Genomic DNA, 21020 nt, shown 5'->3' with positions numbered 1-21020 from the left:
GTCTTGTTGAGCTGCATCTTCTCGATGCATTCCGTAGAAGTAAGCCTAATAGCCTAACACTTTAGTGCTGCTGTGGGGATGAACAAGGAGAATAGATGTAAAAGTATTTGGTGATACATATGAAAGGTAGAGACCTTGGCCAGCAAATCAATACCTTTCTTTGTTACAATGTTGAGTTTCTTGAATTATGGACTAACATAGCTGTCATCACCTTATCTTTTTTTCTGTTGCTGTATCTGCACTCAGCCATTCTACCCAATGCTGATGTGGCTGGTCTCTCTTACCCCTGCCTCATACTTTTTTTTTTTCAGACTTTGTGTAAATGTGTATTTTTTTTCAAGCTTCCAGGTGATCAAACTTTGTTAGAGTCCTTCCTACCTAAAAAATCATCCATCATTTCTCCAGCTTGGGATTTATCAAGTGGAAAAGAGATGACAATATATCTTTCTTAGTGCCATCCTAGGTGAAGAGATTTTACATAAGTTTTCTCATTTGACTGCCACTAAATTTGGGAAGTATTCAGGAAGCCCATTGTAGGATAAGGAAATTGAGGTTAGAGTGAGTGAGCTCCCATCTACACTTCTAGCTCTCAGAATTTGCTGGCTGCTTTCTGGTGGATGACTTGGTTAGGGACAGTGACTAGGGCAGCTCAGGCCAAGGACTTCTACAGAACACACCATTGGTCCTCTGAGTAGACCTGATCCACTCACACCAGCTGTGGCCTGTCTTTTGAAAGTGCACATCTATGAAGAATTGTTTGACAATTGTTCTCTAGTTTGTTAATGAATCTCATGCAGGTAAAATTGTCACTTGGCTGTACTCACTGCTTATAAACCACCAGAGCTCATACACATGGAGGGCTCAGCTGGCAGGACACCCTTCTAAACAGGATTTTTTTTCCCCATACAAATTGCTAATCATTGATTTGAGATACAAATACAGATTTGGAATTATTGCTTTCAGAGTTCAAACTTTAATTTTCAGGCATATGTCCAGACCTTTTTATCGGTTCTTTAAAATGGGCAGTAGTGGTCTGTAATTACTTGGGCTCTGTCTTTTAATACCTTGAGAGTAATAATCTTCATAGTTTGTAGGAGTGAAACTAGCTATTTAAAAAGTTGTGAGTTATTATAACAGCCTATGTGCAGGGCACTTTGAAAAGTAGGTAGGGATTATGTACCTCTTTTCTAATACTTAGGTGGGAAGTGGGCTTCTTTTTATCCTTTTAAATTCATTTTTAAAATGTATGGCACTCTATAAAATACTCAATTATTGATGTGTGAAATGCTTTGAAGCCTTGGACAGAAAGCTTGTACCTCGAAGGACATAGGCATTGGTGGCCATCTGGAGACAGCTGCACACATACAGTCAGTCATGCTCAGACAGGCTGGTCTGGCAGGTGTATTTCCCTTGGTATGACCACCAAGAAACACAAAGCAGTTTCATAAGCCAGCTTTGGTTACATACTACTAGAGAGAAATAAATTTCCATGGAAAAGGTACCTTAGAAGAACTTTCTTTTTCATGCCTCAGCCAGTTTTCTTCAGGAAGGACAGTTTAATTTTTTTAATATGAATTCTATATATGAAGAATATTTTAAATTTTTTAAGTCCTGTGATTCATCTAGGAGCCAAACTGACCACATAACTAACCCAAGTTTAGTATTCTCTCAGCTTTTTCTAATCTTCACATTGTATCCTTCTTAGGATGGTGTTAGTCAAAATCTGTGAGAAATGGCATGAGTTTGGACAGAAATAATCTTTTTCTTCCTTTCTTACCAATATTTTTTTTTAGTCACAGAGGTTTTGCTTTAACTGAAGCAGAAGAATCCCAGAACAGTGGGTAGATATAACCTGTTAATATACTCATGAGATGTTATCAAATATAAAATATGAATATACTTATGCAAAATATTAAGTTAAAATTTGATATTTTACAAAAACTTAGATTTTAAAGAATCAGTGTGTGTATTAGTTATATTTTAACATTTTAAGTGATATTTGAGACTTTACAAAAGTATTTCAGTAACAAGCAAGTAATGAAAGCTATTTATTATTACAAAATGGTCTTACATTACTATTTTTTGCCAACAGGAAAATGTTTACCCTCATTGAAGTTATGTCGATTATTGTTTTTTGGAAATGTCAAGCATAATGGTAATATCAGGATTCAATTTGTCCTATTAAACTATTACATATTGATCTAAACCCTAGTTTCTATTTCTACAAAGGCCTATTATAATTCTATTTTCACTTAAAAAAATGGATGCTGAAGAGAACAGCAAACAAATATTCAAAGTAGAAAAAAACTCATTTTTAATCAACAGACTTTAGAGTCTAGTCTTTCCATTGGTTCTTTAAAAATAGTAAACCCCCCTGTCTCCCAACCCCCTTTTGTTCTGCACCATTAAATTGTACTGTGGCAAAACAATTCCGGCGCAACCTCTTTAAATCAGTGTTCTTTTGAGGTTGGGTACTATGTACCACAGTAATGAAGAAGGCAAATGTTGGAGGAGAAGAGAGGATGTTGAGTCAGCCTTGTTGCAAGTAGCAACTGGTGGTATCTCTAGTCTGTACTTCTTATGCAAAACTAAAATTTTTGAAAAGAGGCCATCTGCTATCATAGGCCATCACTAAGAACTTCTAGTTTGTCTTGAGAGAGGCTGCAACGTTGTTGTGCACAACATAATCACTATTAATATAGCAGGCTGCCTCTTGGCAGCACTGCAAAGTACTCATAACCAAAAGGCCATCTTTTAAATTAAATTGTAGGATCTAATACAAACCATTTACATATCACAATCTGAGACTTTGAAATAGGAGGAACATATAATGGTTTCCAATACATCAAAAGAACCTATCTTATTTTAAAGTCTTCATTAAAAAAAAAAAAAAAAAAGGACAACAGAGCTTGAAGCATTAGATAACTTTGTCCATTGTTACAGATTAAAACTTCCAAAGCAAATAAAAGAACCACAATTTTCTATGTTCACCTTTAACTGGGGGAAACTTGGCAAAAGTATTCAAAGGGAAGCTCTTGAACTTTCTCAGCATTTCTTTTATAACCTGGCTCTTTCTCTCTCCCTTCCCCAAAGAAGAAACAAATACCAGAATCCTTTGTTTAAAATATGAAAATATCTTACAGGAATAAGCCCTACCAACACAGGATCTTACTGGAACTAACTTTAGTAAAAATTAATACAGGCATAGAGTTAGGGCTTTATTTTGGAGCTTTGGGAGGGTAGAGCCCCATGGAGGCATCTGGAGTTTCATGTGAGGCCTCCTGGGGAGGGGGTAGAATGGTTGCATTTAAGATGGGAATCTTTGTCTTGGGAAATGCTGGTGACTGAACCTTGACAGCTAAGCACAGGTTGCTTCATCCTTTCATGCAATCTTTTTCTAACAGCTGGGCAAATGTGTTAAACTGGTTTTCTGGACTTCCCTGAGCAGTATCTAATGAGCAAATAACACAATTCTGTGACATTTAGCAGGATACATATTCCAGATACTGCAATCATGAACACCGTAAAGACAGTCTTTTCTGTGGGCCTGGAAATAAAGCAGTCCACCGTATTGGGACAAGGCCAGGCGTTACACTTCACCAGACGCTGCATGAAGAAGCCATTGTACATGACGTAAAAGACATACATGAAGACAGCTTCAAAGATGACCCGGAAGAAGATGCTGCTGGTGTAGGTCCACCACAGGGACCCTTCAATACGAACCTTCTGGGTTTTGATCTCTTCAATGTCCTTATATTCATTCTTCATCTCTCCCTTCATGAACTTTCTTTTCTTCTCATGTCTCCGGTAGGCCACATGCATGGCCACCAGGAGTGCTGGTGTGGACACAAAGATCAGCTGCAGTGCCCAAAGCCGGATGTGAGAGATGGGGAAGTGGTGGTCATAGCAAACATTTTTGCAGCCAGGCTGGAGAGTATTACAGATAAAATCAGCTTGCTCATCTCCCCATACCTCCTTGGCAGCCACCACAAGGATCATGATGCGAAAAATGAAGAGGACAGTGAGCCAGATTTTACCAATACTGGTGGAGTGTTTGTTGACACCCCCCAGGATAGTCTGTAGTGTGCCCCAATCCATCCTGTTCTCTGGGAGGTTGGTGCTAGAAAAGAAAAATGAACATGACATAGAGATCACTAGTCTGGACAAATCTGGATAATTTCTCTGGGTCTAGGAAAGTAAGCACTTTTAAATCTCTTCCTGAGCACTGACTCTATCCTCCTCCAAAATGGTGAGGGCAAAACCAATTTGGTTTGCCACAGGATTAAATATACAGCTCCTAAACAATCTTGAACAAGTTTCTATATGTTCTCTAATAATGAGTAGCTTGTTCACTTGAGTAATTCACCCAATCTTTAGCATATAATAAATATTTGGGGTATGGGGTACACCAATGCAAAGTACTTGTTAGCTTAAAGGTACAAATGAGTTCTGACCAAATCTATTGATTCTTCCACAGATTCTCCTGGGATATTCCCAACTCCACCACAGCCACTCAGGGTTCAATAGTTAGATCCACTGGTAGCAACAAGTTTTGGACTGTACCAGTGGAACTGCCCTAGTTTTGACCAACTTTACCTTAAATGCTGAGAGGCCAAGTTCAGGTGATATAATTTATGGAAGTCCACCTAATCCAGTGTTGTGTCAATTTTCGCTGCAGAATCCCTTTACTAAAAATATTTCAGTTCATTTTCATAGGCTTGGGATGTAGCAGTGAAATGGTTATTACAAATGGTTATATTTACATTTGACACCCCCTGCAAGTTAACATTTCACCAAGGGCCTTGATTCCTTCTTCTATATGGAGAAAAGTAGGAATAAATGGTCTCTTCAAGTAGAAAAGTTGCTCTGTGCATGGATTTTTGTGTACAGGTTGGTGGCCTCACTGTCACATTGGGACTGACTGGTTAGTACTCAGAGTATCGGTTTAGATAAGTGTTGCAACAGCATTGTTGTTATGGGTTATGGTTAGAAGTATTTCTAAGAGACACATTATGAAAAATGACCAAAAATCCAACCAGTGGTTCCCCATTGCTGGTCCAATGAAGCCTATCATTGTTGTAGTTTAGAACCAAAATCTGCTGGGGTAACATACTCCTTACTGAAAGCAGGTGTGAAGGGGCCCATGGATAATCTTCCATGAGCCAGAGGCCTTCTATTTCATCCCAGGATATGAACTGTCTTCATTGATTCATAGCTACACCCTGTCTGACACAATCAACTTCTCTTCTAAACAAGATTCCATCCTCTCCACAGTCCTCATGAGTCACCTCTTTTCCACCCTTTCTAAGCTGTAATGAATCCTCCTTCTCTTACTTAAAAGCATCCTGAGCTCCTGATTTTAGGCAAGTTGCATCCTGTTTCCTGCTGGACTCTCAAGGCAGGCTCAGACTGAATGTCTCTCATTACCTACAGTTGCTGCTGTGGGACACCAAGATCTGACTGAACCTATTCAATGCCACCTTGATCAGAGGAGGCAGAAGAGCCCTGGGCAAGAAAGTTAAGTCAGACTGAAATATACGGAAATGGTAAAACATTTAGCCTCATTCAGTTTGAAAGAAGAAATGTCACTAGAAAAAAAATATAGTGATTTAGTTCAGGTTCAGCCCTGACCCATTTAAATTCAGACTGTCAGAGAGGCCCTTACGTGAGTCAGTTGTCCTTTGAAAAGTCTCACAGCTCAATCTAATACTGCCTTCAACAGCAAAACCACGGAAAGAAACAGCATTCAGATTTTAATAAAACCATCTCCTGGAATTAGAATTTCCAGTTTTTCATGCACTCACTAAAGGGAAAACAGGACACTCATTGAAATAAGCCTCCATATACCTGGTCAAAACTATGGAGGTGGAAGGGGAATTTGGGATTTATGCTTGGCCCAACTCTATAGCACAGATCCTATACATTTCTATAGAACAGTCTAGTCACCCTCAGTTGAGAAAAATACAGTTCCAAGTAACCTCTATCTTGATGTTGTTCTAAAACCAAAGTTATAGCTACTTGTTTTTTGAGTATTGCTATCTTGACCAGGCTGGTTTCCAACTTCTGGGCTCAAGTGATCCTTCAGCCTCAGCCTTCCAAGTAGCTGAGACTACAGGTGCATGCCATTGCACCCACATTACTGCTTGCTACCTGCTTTAAAGGCCCTTTCAAGAAGAGGAATAAATTAAAATTTGAGCCCCCAATGGGATAAGAATAACAAGGTAAGATGGACTAAAAAAGCAGGGTGAAATTGTTCTTAATGTACAAATTTGCCCCAGAGCTGCTCTCCTGGCCTCCTGACTTGGGCAGTCACATGCAGGTTCCTACCTGGCCCAGGCCACTCTGCAATTGCTTGGAGCATTGCCAGAGCACGAGTCCAGGGGTTGGTTCACTTCTTTTGGGAAGGCACTAGGTGAATCACCCAGTTCCAGAAAAGGAACAAGGAGTTATTTGCCCCTTACCTTCCCACCCCTTACCTGACTGGTGGGTCCACCTAAAGGACCTGTCCCTACACAGCTCCCCACCTTCTTACAAGTGTCTTTAATTGTGACTGACTTAACACAGTTTTAAAATGGACTCAAAGGGCACATGGAGGCATGGCTGTCCTACACATCTCAAGATAGTCTCAGGTCCTAAAGTCCAGCTCTGAGGAATCTGGAAAAAGCTCACTGGGCAGGCTTATTCCCCACCTCCATAAGGGGCGACGGAGGGACTGATGCAAGCATCCTAAAAGGACATATTTCTCAACTGCACACCACCTCCTCTGAGAGTAAGTGTCCTATGAGTTTTCCTTCCAGTTGGAGAACTTCTCCTGGAAGCAAAAGCTCTTGAAGTGTTAAAAAGAAAAAAGAAAAGAAAAGAAAAGCAACCAAAGTCCTGACTTATGTTTAGCCTCCGCTCGCCCCTGTCCCAGGAACTGTATTAGGTGCGAGTTCTAGGTAATCGCCCCGACTTCACCCCAGTACTTTCTTTGCAAAGAGAATGCGAGGAGGTAAAGGTCAGTTTCTTCCCGTGGAGGCTTCCTGCTTAACAAACTAAAGTGAGTTTGCTTTCTAAAAAAAGGTTTTGGTTAATTTAAAACTTTTGGTGGTGGCAGATAAAGTAGCCAGAAGACTGTGGGGGGAATTAGCCCCTAGTAATATCGGCAACAGACGCCACCATAGGTTGGCCTGGTCCCGCTTTTTTCCTCTGATACGCGCACCACGCGCCAAACTCGATTTCTAGGTCGGGGGTTGTGCCACCTCGTCCCTTTCCCCAGCCGCCACTGCAAACCCAGCCCAGGCAGCCCCATTCAACTTCCAGAGTTCAGCCCATGATACTCCTGCCCAGAAATGTACTCTCGCCACTTGCTTCCAGCCCCCAGGCAGCAGTCACGACTCGCTCCTACGAACTCCTCGCCAGACCCTAGGGGTCCCCAGACCTCGGCGGTTGGGCATCCGGGCTTAGTTTCCCCGGCCTTCCCCAAGTCCCTCTCGGCTTTGAGTCTCCTGGCCTAGACCACCCCGGGGCATCACAAGTCGGCGGCCGGCGTACAGCTGTGAGCGGGGTACGCTGGTCCGCGGCCTCACCTGCGTCCGGAGAGAGCGTGCGGCGGGGCCCGGCGGGCGGCGAGGGGTCTCTGGCAGCTACTGGGGCGCTCCCTCGGATCTGGGGCTAGTCCTGGGCGGGGGCCGGCTCCGCGCTCGCTCGTAGCAGGCCGGAGCGCAGCCGACTGGCTCCGAGTCGGGACAGCGGAGCGCGCTGGGCGCTGCGGGTCTTCAACACCTGTCTGCTGCAGCGCCGCCTTTTAACCGCACCCCACACCCCGCCTCTTCCCTGGAGCTACCGAGAAAGTTACGGAGGGGGCGGCTCCTTGCCGCCCGCACCGCCCCCCCCCCAGCGCCTCGGGCGGGGCACTCCGGGCCTCCCCGGCTCCTGAAGCTTCTTGGGGCCCCCGAACCCCAAGAGGTCACCAAAGCCTCTAAGCCTCCGGAGTTCCCTTGTGACCCTCTGGAGCTTTCCTAGAGTCCAGGGCTCCACGAATGCCCTATTTCCCTCCCCTTCAGCCCCTGGGCAGGCCAGGCGGAGCCAGCTAAGGCTTTGCGTCTCCACCTAGGAGGACGCAAAGCCCCAGGCCCCAGCTCCCTGCATTTGAAGGAGTAGGTGGGTATGAAGAGTAGTTGTTGATGTTATTTCTACTCCTACTAGTTCAAGACTACTATTGCATTTGAAGTTCTGTTTATTATTATTTAAGCAGGCGTTCCAACGATGTGAAAATGTATTTGCAAGTCTTGAGATTCCAATGCATGAGACGCTGTCACTTAGGGGAACCACAGAGCAGGGCTCAGGGCCTCTGGAAATTGGGTTCAGGGCCAGCGAAGATGGGGCGCCATCAGTGTTGGCTAAATCCCCACTTGTATTTCTCTGAGTTACCTATTTAATTCGATCACTTTGAAGGGTATGCCAAGAGCCAAGAATGGGTGTGTGTGGAGGTGACAAGTCTTGCTTCTTTTTGCCAAAGCTGGCCACAGGGTCTCTGCCTGCCTAGAGGGAGTCGTCCGGCCATCTGCAGAGGGTGCTCTGGCTCGGACCCTGACAGCTTCATCCTCTTTCCACAATTGGGAAATTGCAAGGAGGTTACTTTTTTTTTTTTTGCGGGGGGTGGAGGGGTAGTTGCCCAGATTATTCAGAAAAGAAAGAGCACAGAATGAAGTCTACCAATCCCATCCCTCCCTCCCAGTACACATACTGCTAGAAGGGGTACTGATAGGATTTCTGGAGAAGCTTCTGGGAAACATGTCCCGCACACTTTAGTTCTTTCTCTGCGAAGCTTGATGCCTCAGTGTGAGGACTTAGTGTTGGGTATTTGGTTGGGCATTTTGATGTCTTGAGATGCTAGTGACAGGAAGTCAGATGAGAAATTAATGTGAGGAGTAGGCCACGTTTGTCCAGTCTCCTCCCACTCCTTGCTTCATGATTCCTGCAGAGCAGCCAGTTCTTAGAGGAGCAGGCTGCACATTCTCACGCAGGGTTTTCTCAGGTCAGTTCTACCTGAAGTGAGGATGATTCATCCTGACAAGGCAGAAATGGATTTCCCATGATTACCATAGTTTGCGTGAAGGTATTGACTTTTCCTTGCAAAGCTGGAGCCCCGTAGGCCATAAGCCGACATCTGCCGTTCTTGCATGGGTGAACGTGAGTACCGTGGTTACCGTGGCTACTACCTCACCTTCTAGTTCTAAGTCTTAGTCTAAGAGGGAGTGTCTGTTCATGAAGAGACAAAGCCCCAGGAGCTGCCCAAAGCCCTGCCACTGGAGAGATGTGCTGAATCAGCTTGTGAGAAATTAGGCCAGTCCTGTGGAGGCAACTTCCTGGCCTGAACACACCTTAGGGTTGAGAGGTCTTGGGGTGGAGTAGCTGGCCGGTGAGCTCTCCCTTTAGTCTCTTAGGGTCAGTGTTGTTAGGAATCTATTGAAGTCCTGGCTGGGTTAGAATGAAAAAAGCCAGTGTAGGACGCTGGCTGGTAAAGATGGTTTGGAGATTGCAAATTGATTTTCCCTCAATGAAAAATTTCATCTTAGGCTTTAGTGCCCATATCACAATGACAAGTTCAGTTTTCTTTCCCTTGTAGTCCTTTATTTGATTCTCTAAATTTGAATAATGATTGTGTATTGTTGGCTAACTATCACTTCATATTTTGGAATTTATAGTCAAAACTCCTACGGCTCTGAAGTCTTCAGTTACAATTCAACACTTGATTTTATTCTGTTTTCCATGATTTTTGTTGTTTTTCTTTGTGTTGGTGTTTTCTTCCTAAGTAGCTTTGGAGTTCTCCGAGGGCAGGAAATTTTGTGTATGTGTGTGTCTTCCAGAGTAGGGGAGAAAAAAAGAGAAGAGGTAAGATGAAAAATAGTAGGGAAAGGTTTGGATATTTGAGATCATCTCCAAATGAACTTAGATATATACCCAATTAGCAGATCGCACCACAAATTAATATTTTAAAAAATAAATCCTGTAGTCATTTTGTAAATAGGACTGTCATACTGCTGCATTTTTTTCTATTAAAAGTATTACGTTGGTAAATGTAAGCATTGGAAATAAACCATAATTTTCTCATTCCTGTTTTCATCTTTTGACACTTTAGTCCTAGAGAAGCTCAGCACCAGTCAGCCCTTCTCCTCTACCCCAATCCTTCCTACTCCTTCGTGAGATCAGTAGAGCTCTGGACATACCTGCTGCTGACCAACTCAACTTTAACTCATTAATTGGTAGGGATTAACCAGACACAGAATAGTTTTGGGCTTGGCTTTAAGCAAAGAACTCTGGTATCTCCCAGTTTGATTTTGAATGAAACTAATAGGATGGACAATGGCCAGGGAAGAACAGGGACCTGTGGAGTAACTATTGATGATTAACCAGTGAGGATCTGTGACAGCCACACCTTGTCACATCAAAGAGAAATGAATGCTAATTTTACATATGTTAGTACCAAGTAGGTAAATCCGGGTCCATTATGATTGAACTGAACTTTTATGCAGATGTTGCAAATGATGCACTTGTAAGATTATAAGGTGAAAAGTCTAACATTTAAAGCTATTTGTATTTTAATTTGACAGTTGTTTTAAAATAAATCCAGTAGAAAGAACTGATTGTTGTGCAAGAAATCAGTGCTAGATAAATCATATTTCTTGACATTTTGATGAATGATTATTTGCCTGCTGCCTGTTGGTGCAACCTTCTGAATTCCCCCTGGGAAGGATGCTCTGAGTGCACATTAAAAATATATCAGTTACATTTCTGACTCACAAATCATCTGATGGCAGAAAATGTTGCAATATGAGAAGAGACTTAATAGCATGGAGCCCCTGCCTACTAGTTGGCAGTTTTAGGGCAAGTTGAATCCATTAGCTATAGGGCCACACCCTCTTTTCTTGACTTTAATGATGAAATATTAATCATATTAATAACTGGTTAAAAAAAGAGAAAATTCAGCCTTTCCCAAAATAGCAGTTGGAAACCGAAGAGCCCTCTGGCATCCCTGGATAATTAATAACAACTTACATATGATAATGTAATTTCAATGCAGGAGTGGTTCTCCTGTGAACCTTTTTAATCTTTGTAGGTGATTATTATAGGGAACACTGTTTCACTAATAATTTCTCTCTGCATCATTGAATCACACCCTCACTATGTTTTCTGAAAATTGTTAATGTCAGATTATTTAGGGGGAAAATTCAATTGTTACATTCAAAGGGTAAAAAAAGAATAAGATTTCAGACTTCACTAATTTAATTGTTCTCTTTACTTTCAAATTAAAGACGTCTCATTTAAAATTGTTACTTTTAAGTTGTGACAAATAGTCATAAGCATTTTGTTGCTTTTTCATTCTATTCTTATTTCACACATAAAATATTCTGGGTAAATTAAAATTGCTGCATTAGCCTTGCTGGATGAACGTGGGCTCTTTTATGATTATTTAAGCAGACCATGGAGAAATTACAGAGATATTTCCAAATGTATTTGCATCAAAAACACATTTTGGTCAGAAATGAATGCAGAACTATAACTCCTTAGGTTGACTGCTAGGAAAAATATACTTCTATAGAATATAAAAATTAAACTTTGTAAGTTATACAGTGGCTTGTCACCACAGAAATATTGCATCATTCACAGAGGAGAAAAGGAGATTTCTATATTCTAATTTATGTCACAGCAATATTGTAATTTATATTATTTTGAATAGTTTTTGGAACAAGGTAGAGAAAACACAATATATACTGCTATAGAAAAACAGTCATACGTTTGACAAGGGACTATTGGTTACAGGTTATGTTATATTTTATAGATTACAGCAGCTTTGCATGAAATGCTAGTTTCAGAGCCATTTCCACTTTGGTAGAAGTGTTCTCTGATTTAATCTCAATTCTTTAAAAGTCTGTGCCAAGACTGGGGTGGTGGTGGGGATGGGTAGGGAGGTGGGAGAGGGTGGGGAGGGTTTGCAATACCTGGAGCTCACAGTAGATGGCACTGGGAAGACTTGCCAGGAACCTCTGTTTGGTGCTTACACTTCATGGATAATCGTTTAGACTATAGAGTTTCTGGTTTTGACCTCATTAATGGGCTGTATAATAATTTTTTCTTCTTTGAAAAAATGAAGTAAAATAGAATAGAAAATAAAGTACCAGAATGTGTTGCTACATCTGCGTCCTTCCCACACAATTATTGGGAATTGAACACCAGTGGTGCTCTACCACGGAGCAACATTCTCAGCCCTTTTATTTTATTTTTTAAAATTAAGACAAAGTGTTGCTAGCTGCCCTGGCTAGCAGTGAACTTGCAATCCTCCTGTCTCAGCCTCTGGAGTAGCTTGGATTATAGGTGACCACTACCACACCAGGTAGAGTATGTTGCTGTAAGCAAGGGTAAGTAATGCTTTGTATAAGAAGTTTGTTAGCTATATGTGTCCTGGATCCAGTGTAAAATGCATTTCCTGCTGTAGGTTGCTGTTAGGAAAACTCTTGGAAAGCCTCTGTTCTATTCCATTTTCAGGGCAGATATATTACTTTGGGCTGCAGGTGAAATTATGTTATTAGGAAGGGGAGAGGCATGGGAGCCCCAAGAGTGGCCTCCTTGTCTAAGCTCAAGCACAGCAGCAAGCCCCTACCTGGTGAGATGTGTTGGTGGATGGGCTGCTTAGGAACTTTTTTGCAGGTTGGGAAAGGACAATTTATCATTATACTTCTTGCACCAGGGCCCCCCTTTCTGATCTGAGAAGCACTAATAACATCTGATTGTTGTTTTACAAACTAAATAAAATAATTTGTCTGAAAAGGTATATAAATAGTGCAGTGGTATCTAATAGAAACTCATGAATGAGCCATTTTAGTGGATTGTATGTAAATAACCAGATGGAGAATTTTTATGTCAAAAGCATACTTTAGATAACTGTGCTTTGGAAAAGAGGAGGCAATAAACATAATGCTTTTTATCATCTCTTTACTGGCTTTGAAATGAATCAGTGGTGGTGTGGAATTTAGAATATTAGACTATTTTGATGATATGGGGCTCCCATATATACACTTTCGGTGGGTAGAGATAGTATTGGGAAATCTGCAAAATCTTGATATTAGCCTCTTAATAATTATACAGTGGGAAACATTCACTTTTTCTTACACGCTGCACAACATGTATGTAGACTACTAGGTTGATAGGTTTTGAAAAGACACAATCCCTGCTTACAGTTTACCGGAGAAAAACAATAGACTGTTGTGGATGTAACATAATTGAGTGACTAAGTTTAGAGTATATAATTGACACACAAAAGCACATACACATAAATGAAGGAATCTCTGAGTATAATCCAATACAATGGTGTCTGTGTTAATTATTTATCCACGATTTGATATTTCAAAGTGTGTCAAATGTTCATTTTATGGCAGAACTCTGTGAAGAAAGTGTTTTAAATCTCATTTTATACAAGTAAAAATTGAGCCTTAAGAATCCACATACAAAATGGGGACTGAGGGTGTAGCTCAGTGGTAGATCACTTGCATAGAATATGTAAGTCCCTGGGTTCAGTCCCCAGCACTACTGCCTCCCTTCCCCCAACAAAGCAAAGCAAAACAAAACAACAAATAGTAAGTTCAAGGCCTGCCTGGGCAACTTTTACTAATTTTGTTTTTGTCTTTTCAGAATTTTTACATCCAGATGATTTTTGACTTGTGATGATTTAACCTACAATTTTTTGAATTGATGGAGTGAAAGCAAAATGAATTCAGTAGAAATCATTCTTCAAATTCTGCATTTGGGTCTTTTCCTGGGCTAGTGATGTGTGGTATGTTCTTTTCTCATGATTCTGGGCAGGTGGCAGTGAACTGCAGCTTCCAGTTAGCCCCCCAGTCAGCCAAGACATCACAGGGGAAACAACTGACACTTTATTGTGTGCTGTGTTGCTAAACTATGATGTTTGGTACATTAGATATATTTTTGATTTATGACATTGTCAAGTTATCATGGTATGCCCATGGGATGTAACCCTATTATAAATGGAAGAATGTTCATCTGATATGTAGGAATGTGGTACAAACCTATACATGTTTTGAATCTATATAAATATTCATTACTTTTTTTCTTCCTTTTGCATGAAAGGTAAACTAAACTTTGCTTTTCTTATTTGATTTATGATGGGTATATTTTTATGTAAATAAACAAAAACTTTCCTCATTCTTTTACATGTTTTCCTTGATCTGACTATATAATAACAATTAAAAATCCATAATTGATTGATATTTGGATGGTTTTCATTCTTTTGCTATTGTTTTCATAGCTTCTGCTTCCCATTAGAATACAGAATGCAGAATACTATTATTCCCATGGTAAAAATAATAAAAACCTGATAATATGAAAATCATACTTTTCTATGGCAATTCCAAAGCACATTTAACTGAGTAAGCTTTGAAGAACTGAATTACAGGGAGTGATGGTGAGCTGGACACAGCTGTTTCCATATCTGGGGGAAGTACCCTGTATGTGTGGGAAGGTAGAGAAGCAGGTCTCTGTAAATGAACAGATGGTAGACTTAAGGAAAAATCAGTCCAGACTTTAATAACAGTGTGAGTGGCCATATTGTTTGGCATTTGGAAGTGACCTGTTATGGTTTGAATCTTAAGTGTTCCCCAGCTGCTGGGTTCTGGTGGAATGGTTAGGAGGTTGGGCTTGGTGGAGGTGATTTAGGTCATGAGAGATGTACACTTGAAGGGGATATTGGAACCCTGGCCTTCTCTCTCTCTGCTTCTTGGCTACTATTAGCTGACAGCTTTACTCTACCATTCACTCCCACCATGATGTTCTGCATCACCACAGACCCAAAGCCAACAGAGCCAGCCAACCACAGACTGAAATCTTTGAAATCAAGCCAAAATAAACTTTTTCTCATTTTAAATTTGTATTAATCATACCAACAAAAACTGACAAGAAATACTTGACCCAAATACAAAAATAAATTGTTTAACTCAACAATCACTGTCTCCCAATTTTACTGCAAAAATGGCAATGGGAGGGAAGACTGGAAAGGAGAACTAGACAATTTCAAGTTCTTGAATTTTGGAACTATGTTAGAATTGAATGAAAGAAGAGCCAAAGTAATGTGAAATCTGTTTCTCAGCCTTCTTCTTACTCAAATACAGACAAGATCAAAGAGGCAAGCCATTCCACCGTGAAGTTATAGAAAGGTATGTATAGTGAGGTTAGTTGACATGTCCTTGTTTCCATTAGGTATCAGAGATGCATCCAATTTAATTAACACTTCAGATTAGTCTCAGCTCAACTTTACTCTTGAAATCTGATTTCTGCTTGTGGTGGTATACACCTGTAATCCCAGCAGCTCCACAGGTCGAGGCAGGAGGATAACAATTTTGAAGCCAGCCTCAGCAATTCAGTGAGACCCTAAGCAACTTAGTTAGACCTTGTCTCAAAATAAAAAATAAAAAGCACTGGGGATAATGTACCCCAGTTCAATTCCCCAGTAAAACAAACAAATAAACAAACAAACAAATAAATAAATCTGAATGACCAGATTCTAATTCCAACCACCTGGCAAAGAGAAGTACTTGCATTCACTGGAAAACAAAACAAAAACAAAAGCAAAACACCATTGGAAATTCTTTTATGTGCAATGTCCAGCATTCAGTAAAAAAAAAAAAATTACAAGTCATGTGAAGAAACAGGAAAAAGAGACCTGTTATCAGGAGGGAAAAATAGTTAATAGAAGTAGACACATAGATAGACTAAAATAAACCATATATAGTACAAACAAATCATAACGAGGCAGCAGTGACTGTTCCACACAAAACATAATTCAAATTAAGATAACGAGAATTTAAATAGATGTTTCAAATGGTAAAAGGGCCATTTCTCCAAGAAGATATCAATCCTACATGGGTATCCACTAAATAACAGAGTACCAAAATACATGAGGCAAAATTGAAGGCACCAAAGGGAGAAATGGCAGACCCATATTCATAGTTAGAATAACTGGGTAATTGATAGAACATGTTCACAATAATTATTAAGGGTATAGAATATTTAAACAATATTGTCAATTAACCTGACCTCAATTACATTTATAGAATACCATGTGCAGTCACTGCATAATACTCATACTTTTCAAGTACATATGAGAAAAAAATGTGCTGAACTGTGAAGCAAGATTCAATAAATTCCAAAGAATACAAATAACACTGAGTTTTGCAGAACTAAATCTATATTTATATATCTAGAAATTGCCAAATATTTAGAAATTAAGTAACAATAATACATGGGTGAAAGAATAAATCACAAATTTAAATATTTTACTTTTATTTATGTGTGCAATTTACTTAGGCTGGGGGTTGAGCCCGGGGCCTTGTGCATGCTAGGCAAGCATGCTACCACTGAGACACATCCCTAGCTCCACAGGATTTTAAATGAATGGAAATAAAAACACAAGTATCAAGAATTTTGGATGCCTCTGAAGCAGTGCTAAAGGAAAATTTTTTTGCTTTGAATACATAGCTTTTAAAAAGGATAAAAGTTTAAAATTGATTACTACATTTCCACTTTAAGAGTTTAAAATGAAGAACAAATGAAAGACAATGTAAGTGTTCCTTTCTAGGAAATAATAAAGACAAAAAACCCAGTGAATCAGAAAATAAATAATAGAGAAAACCGAAGTGAGTCAAAGTTTAGTTCTCTGAAAATATTAATAAAATCAATACACTCCTTGTGTTAGTTTGATCTGGCTGCCATAACAAAATACTACAGTCTGAGCAGATTAAATATCATAAATTTATTTTCTCAGTTCTGGAGGCTGGAAGTCCAGATCAGAAGGATTCCAGAGTGATCAGGTTCTGATGAGGGCTCTTTTCCTTGCTTCAGAAAGTAGGTTCCTTGTGGTGTCCTCACATAGCAAAGAGAGAGGAGCGCAAACTCTTATGAAGGCACTAATCCCATCATGGGGGCTTCATTCACCCCTATGACCTCATTTATACCTAATTCTCTCTCACAGTCTCCATCTCCAAATACCACCACACCAATTCAATCTTTAGCATTCCTAGCAAGATCAATCAATAAAAAAAGAAAAATGTGTTGACTGGCCAAGGTGGCCTATGCCTGTAACCCCAGCAGCTCAGGAGGCTGAGGCAGGAGGATAGCAAGTTCAAAGCCAGTTTCAGCAATTTAGTGAGGCACTTAGCAACTCAGCAAGATCCTGTCTCTAATAAAATATTTTAAAAAAGGGCTGGGGATGTGGCTCAATGGTTAAGCACTCCTGGGTTTAATCCTCAGTACCAAAAAGAGAGAGGTGAGAGAGAGGGAGAGGGAGAGGGAGAGGGAGGGAAGGAGAGAGAGAGAGAGAAATGAAATCAATGGGATCAGAAATGAAATTGGGGAAGGCAGGGGTTGTAGCTCAGTGGTGAGCACTTATTCTCAGCACTGCATATAAATAAATAAATAAGTAAATAAAATATTTGTCAAATATCCATTGACAACTAAGAAAAATTTAAAAAAGAAATGAAAGAAGGGAAATCATTGAAGGATCCTACAGATATGTAAAGAATTAAAGCTGAAATATTAGGAACAATATTATGTCAATAAGTTTAATAACTTGATTGAAGTGGAAAATACAAATCCCTTTAAAAACGTACTTATCAAAATGGACACAAAAAGAAATAGAAAATTTATCATTAAGAAAATTGAATGTATAATAGAAAAATCTTTCTTTTTTTTAAAGAGAAAAAGAGAGAAAAATTTTTAATATTTATTTTTTGGCAGACACAATATCTTTGTTTGTATGTGGTGCTGAGGATCGAACCCGGAACACACGCATGCCAGGCGAGCGTGCTACCACTTGAGCCACATCCCCAGCATAAAAAATTTTTCTTATAGAGAAAATTCCAGGTCCAGATGGCTTCACTGGTAAATTCTATTGACATTTAAGTGTTAAATAATACCAACTAATATTGTAATCACTAGCCTTGTGTGTATGTATATGTATGTATATGTGTGTGTGTGTATGTATGTGTGTGTGTGTGTGTATATATATATATATATATATATATATATATATATATATATATATAATTTTATACATATGCAGATCCCTCTATAGGATAATGTCTCTGACCTGGATTTGCTGGATCAAAAGATAAGTACATTTGTAATTTTGATAGAAATTTCCAAATTGTCTTCCATGGGAGATTGAACCATGTTTTCTTTTTCTTTATTCACATGATATCTAAGTATATTTTTCATGTAGGATAGTTTTTCAACCTAGATATACAGTTACTGTATAAAATTTTTCTTTAAGTGGCAGCCTGTAATCTTTAAAATATGGTAAGCATCGTGTTTGAAGGGGATATAACAATAAGTCTACCAGATGGAAAATCCTGTTAGAAGTTAAAAAATAAATAAATCAAAATAAAACCATACACAAGATAATGTTAACAATTCTTATCATATTTTATGAATTTAAAAAATTGTTTATAAATATCTTTTGGTAAAATTTTAGAATTTTATTACTTCAAATGATGGATTACATGAAACTTATTTATGGTGAACTTCTAAGTTTACTTTTATTGGATCATGAGCTTTAACTGAAAATAATTGTTATTTTGATAAAATATATGTATGTATTTTCAACATGTAATGACCTGAACATATTTTTATTTAATGATTATGTTTCTTGTAATAATAAGCCATTGCCTTTGTTGAAATCAATTTTTTTCTTCTTCTGTGTACGGAACCCATGGCCTCATGTATATTAGGCAGGTGTTCTACCATCGAGTGCGTCTCTAGCTCCTGAAATTGTTTTTATTTCTAAAATATAAATTATTACTGATTCCTGAATGATATAAAAAATGTTCTAGGCTGTATTGATTTTTTTACACTATAAGGAAATACTCTAGGCTATCGCTTATTATTTTTTTCTACTGTAGATTCTGAAGATTATTGTTTATATTTAAAAGAAAAATTAAAAATTGCACACACTCTGTTTTCTATTCCTGAGAGTTTATTTGTAATATTTTATTATAGATCCCTGAATTTGTAAATGTAAACACTGGTCACTTATAACTCACACAAATGCCATTTTAGTTTCACTGGAGACAGAACCCAAACTAAAGTCCTAAAAATTAGAGCATTACCTCTGAGCATACCATAAGGGGTAGCAAAGACCTCTCACTTTCTACATGGTTTTGTTCCCTTGTGGTCCTTTCAAAGTCATTCAGTGAATATTTGATAGATCTGAGAAGAGAACACACTCCTCACATCGTCCACGTGAGCTCTAGAGAGTTGAGAAGTGTGTGTGGATAAAAGGGAAATAAGGACCAAGCAAAACAAGCAAACCTGAGCCTATTGCTAAGGACTCCCAGGAGTCAGGCTGGAAGAAATGAGGGCAAGGTCCCTCTTCAAGGCTTCTGACTTTCTTCTCCTCCACCACCTGATTGCCTAGAAGTCAGCTGTCCACAGTGGGGATACAAATAAAATCTTTCTTTGCTTTCTGAAGTCAGCACGGATGTCACCTGTTGAGCAAAAAATAGTACCTGTTAGCATGCTCTTTGAACTCCTGCCACACATGTTTATTGAATGAATTTTGTGCGTAGTTTTTTTCCTTCATCCCCAGAATTGTTATAGGGCAAGTTCAGATGCTGTCAATTTTGTTTTATAGATATAAACACTGGTCACTTATGATTCACACAAGAATCACAATTTTTATTAATTGTAAGTAATTACTAATAATTACTGAAAAACAAAAATGACATAATTTGAGATAGTGATAGATTGATGATTCCTCTGAAGTTTCTGGTCTGTCCTCTGGTACACTGCTGAACTAGCATGTGGAATTGTAGGAGACTCCCAGATATAGCTGTCCTTGGAGGCCCTTTTATCAATTGCCCTTGTGAAATTCTCAAAATTTTAGTTTATAGTAGCATTTATACAGTTATTTTATTTTACTTACCTCTTATCATAACTACTATTACAGTAGGCCCTCTATTGTCTGAAGGTTCCTTATCATTATTCCCTAGCCTCTATAGATTAACAACTATGTACACAGTATTTACTTTTCTTTAGGTATTATGAGTAATTTAGAGATGACTCAAAATAAGAAAGAATGAGTTAGGCTCTATGCAAACACTACACCATTTTATATCAGGGACTTGAACATTCTAGGATTTTGATATCTGCAGGGCTCCTGGAACTAATCCTCTGTGGATACTAAAGGACAATTGTATGTTATTTACCAGGTAGTAGAGAAGCAATTTGATAATTTGACAAGTGACATGGCTATATCTGCAGTTAAAAAAAAAAACCTACTTGGTAACATTGTGCCTTAGTACAAAGAAAATTTCTTTTCAGGGTAAGTTAACTGTTTACTGATTTTTTAAAGGACAAGTACTAGGCAATTGACACAAAAACAAGTACAGAATCCTGCAGAATGAAAATTGAAAGTCTTTTCTATGTCCTGCTCATGAACCTTTTGGTGTGAGATTGTCTACTCTTCTATATCTTTGGACACACATACACCCGGAGTTGTATGTGTGCACACAAGGGTTCATAGCACATGCAGTTTTGCCATGTGAGTGCTTATTGATCTATCTTGTTTTGTTTAACAACTTCTTATTACTCCACAACATAGTTCAACTCTAATTTGCTCAACCATTTCCCAACTGACTGAGAGGGAATCTGAGGGAAATGGTGTAGACTGGGTTTCACTGAGCTGGAGTTGTTAAGAGGTCACTTGAAGATATGAAGGGGAGACAGTCTGACTTAAAGACTCCAATGAAGCTCTCAAGGTTTTTGGGGAAAAAAAAAGAAGAAAAAAGAAAGAAAGAAAGAAAAGACTTCTTGTTCTCACACCATTTTTCAGTCTTTCCCTTGATTTTTTTTTCAAGTTCTGTTTGCTTTTTTCCCTCTATTTACAACAGCCAAACACCTGCTTTTCTTTTTTTTTGTTTTTACTATTTCTTTCTTCTTTTATTGATTTTATTATTTTTTAAAATACACAA

At 39.0% G+C, this 21020-nt stretch overlaps 1 protein-coding gene across 1 annotated transcript; it reads right to left on the bottom strand.

Moving 5' to 3' along the window:
• Positions 1 to 2904: 2904 nt before the first annotated feature.
• Positions 2905 to 4104, bottom strand: Gjb2 (gap junction protein beta 2). Its single transcript, XM_027941591.2, has one exon. The coding sequence runs from the start codon at positions 4096 to 4098 to the stop codon at positions 3418 to 3420; it is 681 nt and encodes a 226-aa protein (XP_027797392.1). The 5' UTR covers positions 4099 to 4104; the 3' UTR covers positions 2905 to 3417.
• Between the last annotated feature and the right edge of the window lie 16916 nt (positions 4105 to 21020).

This window comes from Marmota flaviventris, chromosome 4 (assembly GCF_047511675.1).
Source record: "Marmota flaviventris isolate mMarFla1 chromosome 4, mMarFla1.hap1, whole genome shotgun sequence".
In the NCBI taxonomy this organism is placed as follows: domain Eukaryota; kingdom Metazoa; phylum Chordata; class Mammalia; order Rodentia; family Sciuridae; genus Marmota; species Marmota flaviventris.
The sequence above is the reverse complement of the archived record's forward strand: the minus strand, read 5'-3'. Positions and strand labels throughout refer to the sequence as shown.

Bases quoted from the DNA above. Each gene is read 5' to 3' on its own strand.
- Gjb2 (XM_027941591.2), bottom strand. From the start codon at position 4,098: ATGGATTGGGGCACACTACAGACTATCCTGGGGGGTGTCAACAAACAC.